The following is a 3,212-nucleotide window of genomic DNA, read 5'->3' as shown; positions in this document are numbered from 1 at the left end:
AGAGACGGGGTTTCACCATGTTGACCAGGATGGTCTCGATCTCTTGACCTCGTGATCCACCCGCCTCGGCCTCCCAAAGTGCTGGGATTACAGGCTTGAGCCACCGCGCCCGGCCTTAATGCACTACTTTTAAGACAAGTAGTTTAAATGATTTTGCTGTGTTGAGAAAAATGAACCCAGGAAGCACAGTTTTATTAAAATTTGTCAGATAAAATATACTTTTACATGCTTAACACTTTTCTAAGGGAAAATATTAGTCTTAATTTTTTTCATGAGCTGGGTGATGAAGCTCTTTAACCTGAAGTTCACTATGCCTCATTTTTTCATCAGGCTTTGGGTAAGTCTTATCAAAAAAGACCCTCTAGGGATGCTGGGAGAATAAATGATGCAACTGACTTCAGGGCCTGAAAACAAAGGGACCCAATAAATATTTGCTGAATGAATCATTATTTTATTCATTATTATTGCTATAGGGGGCATACTGCACTAAAGCAAATTCCTACTAACACTTGATGCCTTGAAATTTTGAGAAAAATATAATACTCCAACTTATTTTTTTTTTTTTAACAATAATTCTACTCAACTTTCACGCTCAAGTTTTTGAGCGTCCCTTTAGCGTGAAAGAGACGCAGTGGCTGGAAATGACCAAGCAGTTGGAGATCTCTTTGCCGCATACCTGGGTTGCACTGTCCTGACAGCCAACTAAGTATGCAAAGGGCTTCAGGCAGGACATCGTCTCCCAGGGCTGTACAAGCCCACCCAAGCCATCTACCGGGGGCGGGGCGAAGTCCTGACCAGATGCAGGGTGAAGGACCCCGCCCGAGAGGTACGAGAAACCCGTTTCATCTCAAAGTGGGCCAGCGGGGCCTGGTCATCGCTCCGCGGCACAGAGCTGACTCAGGACGTGGGGAGGAAGGAAAGGCACCTGCCGCGGTGTCCACCCTGACACGCTCCCCAAGATGCAGGTTATCCATCTGTGCCCTCGCCTAGGGAACACCTCCTTTCCCAACGAGAGACAGCCCCAAAGTGGACGAAGCCTCACTCCCGCCCCCGCTCCACTTCTATCAATAACACCTATTCCCTGGAGGTGCCCTGCGCTTTAGTTTGCAAAGAGCTCTGACATATGGACCCACTGCCGTGGAGAGGCAGGCCCGCAGGTGCTCACTTCATAGAGGGGAAACAGAAACACGGCAGTGAAAAAGGTTTCTGGGGGATTTGGGAGCCGCAGGGGGGTCGGGAGGGTTCCGCAGCAGGACCCTTACTCTCACCACGAGGGTCCCCGAGCTCGCTCCGAACCACCCGCAGGAGGACACTCCCCGCAGCGGCTACCGCCACCCCGGCCCCCATCCCTCCAGCGCGAACCCCAACCCAGACGCCCCGGCGCCGGCCACTTGGGCAAATACCTCTAGCCATGGTCTCACTCTGTCACCGCCTGGAATCTCCCGGGAAACCCGGCTTTCGAAAAAAGTTGCAACAACTGCAGCCAACTGCTCCGCCGGACTCCAGCTGCTCGACCGGATTGGTGCCGCCGCCCGCCTCTCCGCAGACTGCCCTTCCCGATAGGTGAACTCGGAGGGAGGCACCACCCTACTCCCCGCCTCGTCGGCGGGGGCGGGTCCAGCCGCCTCACTTTCTACAAACGCTTTCCCGACAGGTCCCGGCGGAGGAGATGGGAGGGGGTTTAAATTTGACCGTCTCCCGGCGTTGATTGGCTGTGGTGGAAGACACCCGAGCTGCCATTGGGGAGACCCAGACTCCTCCCCCTCCTGCTGCTGAAGCTCCGCCTCCGGAGCGTGAGTCGCCGGGTGAAGCCCTGGGCTCTGAGGCTACCGGATCTGGGACTTCCGGTTCCCTGCGGGCTTGACCGGAACCCGACATTTGACCCCTGGACCTCCCCTTATGAGCCGGGAAACCTGAGTAGGCCAGCAGTTTGGCAACTCCAGCACCCGGACCCCTCCAGCATTTTGATCCATTCATTCTCAGGTTTGAAAGGTTTCACTCTTTTCACAGAGGCTGGAGTGCAATGGTACAGTCTTGGCTCATTGCAAACTCGACCTCCTGGGTTCAAGCAATATCTCCTGCCTCATCCTCCCAAGTAGCTGGGATTACAGGCGCCCACTACCAGGCCCAACTAATTTTGTAATTTTGTTTATCTGCTAATAAAGACTTACCTGATAATTTTGTATTTTTTGTAGAGATGGCGGGGGGGTGGGGGTGTTTCACCATGTTGGCCAGACTGGTCTCGAACTCCTGACCTCAGGTGACCTGCCCTCTTCAGCCTCCCAAAGGGCTGGGATTACAGGCGTCAGCCACCACGCCCGGCCTATTTTTATTTTTCTTGAGACAGGGTCTCGCTCTGTTGCCCTAGGCTGGAGTGCAGTGGTTCAATCTCAGCTCACTACAGCCTCTGCCTCCCAGGCTCAGACAGTTCTGCCTCAGCATCCTGAGTAGCTGGATTAGAGGCACCCACCACCATACCCAGCTAGATTTTGTATTTTTAGTAGAGACAGGGTTTCACCATGTTGGCCAGGCTGGTTTCAAACTCCTAACCTCAATTGATCTGACAGCCTCAGCCTCCCAAAGTGCTGGGATTTACAGGTATGACCTACTGTGCCTGGCCCTATTTTTGTATTTTGAATAGAGATGGTGTTTCACTATGTTGGCCAGGTTGGTCTCAAACTCCTGGCATCGTGTGACCCACCCGCCTCAGCCTTCCAAAGTACTGGGATTCTAGGCGTGAGTCACCACCCCCGGACTAAAAGATTATTTTATTTTATTTATATTTTGAGACAGAGTCTCATTCTGTCCCCCAGACTAGAGTGCAGGGGAGCAAACTGGGCTCACTGCAACCTCCACCTCCTTGACTGAGGCAATTCTCCTCCCTCAGCCTCCCAAGTAGTTGGGATTACAAGCATGTGCCACCATGCCCATCTAATTTTTTTTCTTTTTTTTTGACACAGAGTCTCTATTGTCATCCAAGCTGGAGTGCAATGGCATGATCTTGGCTCACTGCAACAACCTCCGCCTCCTGGGTTCAAGCAATTCTCCTGCCTCAGCCTCCCGGGTAACTGGGATTACAGGTGCCCGCCACCACACCCAGCTAATTTTTTCTATTTTTAGTAGAGAAGAGGTTTTACCACGTTGGCCAGGCTGGTCTCAAACTATTGACCTCAAACAGTCTGCCTGCCTTGGCCTCCCAATGTGTTGGGATT

General features: G+C 52.6%; 1 protein-coding gene across 1 annotated transcript in view; it reads right to left on the bottom strand.

Moving 5' to 3' along the window:
- KMT5A (lysine methyltransferase 5A) overlaps positions 1–1,503 on the bottom strand; it is a 41,797-nt gene extending 40,294 nt beyond the window's left edge. Inside the window, exon 1 of the mRNA XM_037744184.1 lies at positions 1,404–1,503. Within this exon, the coding sequence (XP_037600112.1) occupies positions 1,404–1,413 (10 nt within the window). The 5' untranslated portion in view covers positions 1,414–1,503. The remainder of the gene's footprint in view (positions 1–1,403) is intronic.
- Between the last annotated feature and the right edge of the window lie 1,709 nt (positions 1,504–3,212).

The sequence above is a fragment of the Cebus imitator genome, unplaced genomic scaffold (assembly GCF_001604975.1).
Source record: "Cebus imitator isolate Cc_AM_T3 unplaced genomic scaffold, Cebus_imitator-1.0 Scaffold169, whole genome shotgun sequence".
NCBI classification, from domain to species: domain Eukaryota; kingdom Metazoa; phylum Chordata; class Mammalia; order Primates; family Cebidae; genus Cebus; species Cebus imitator.
This window is presented reverse-complemented; position numbering and strand designations above follow the sequence as displayed.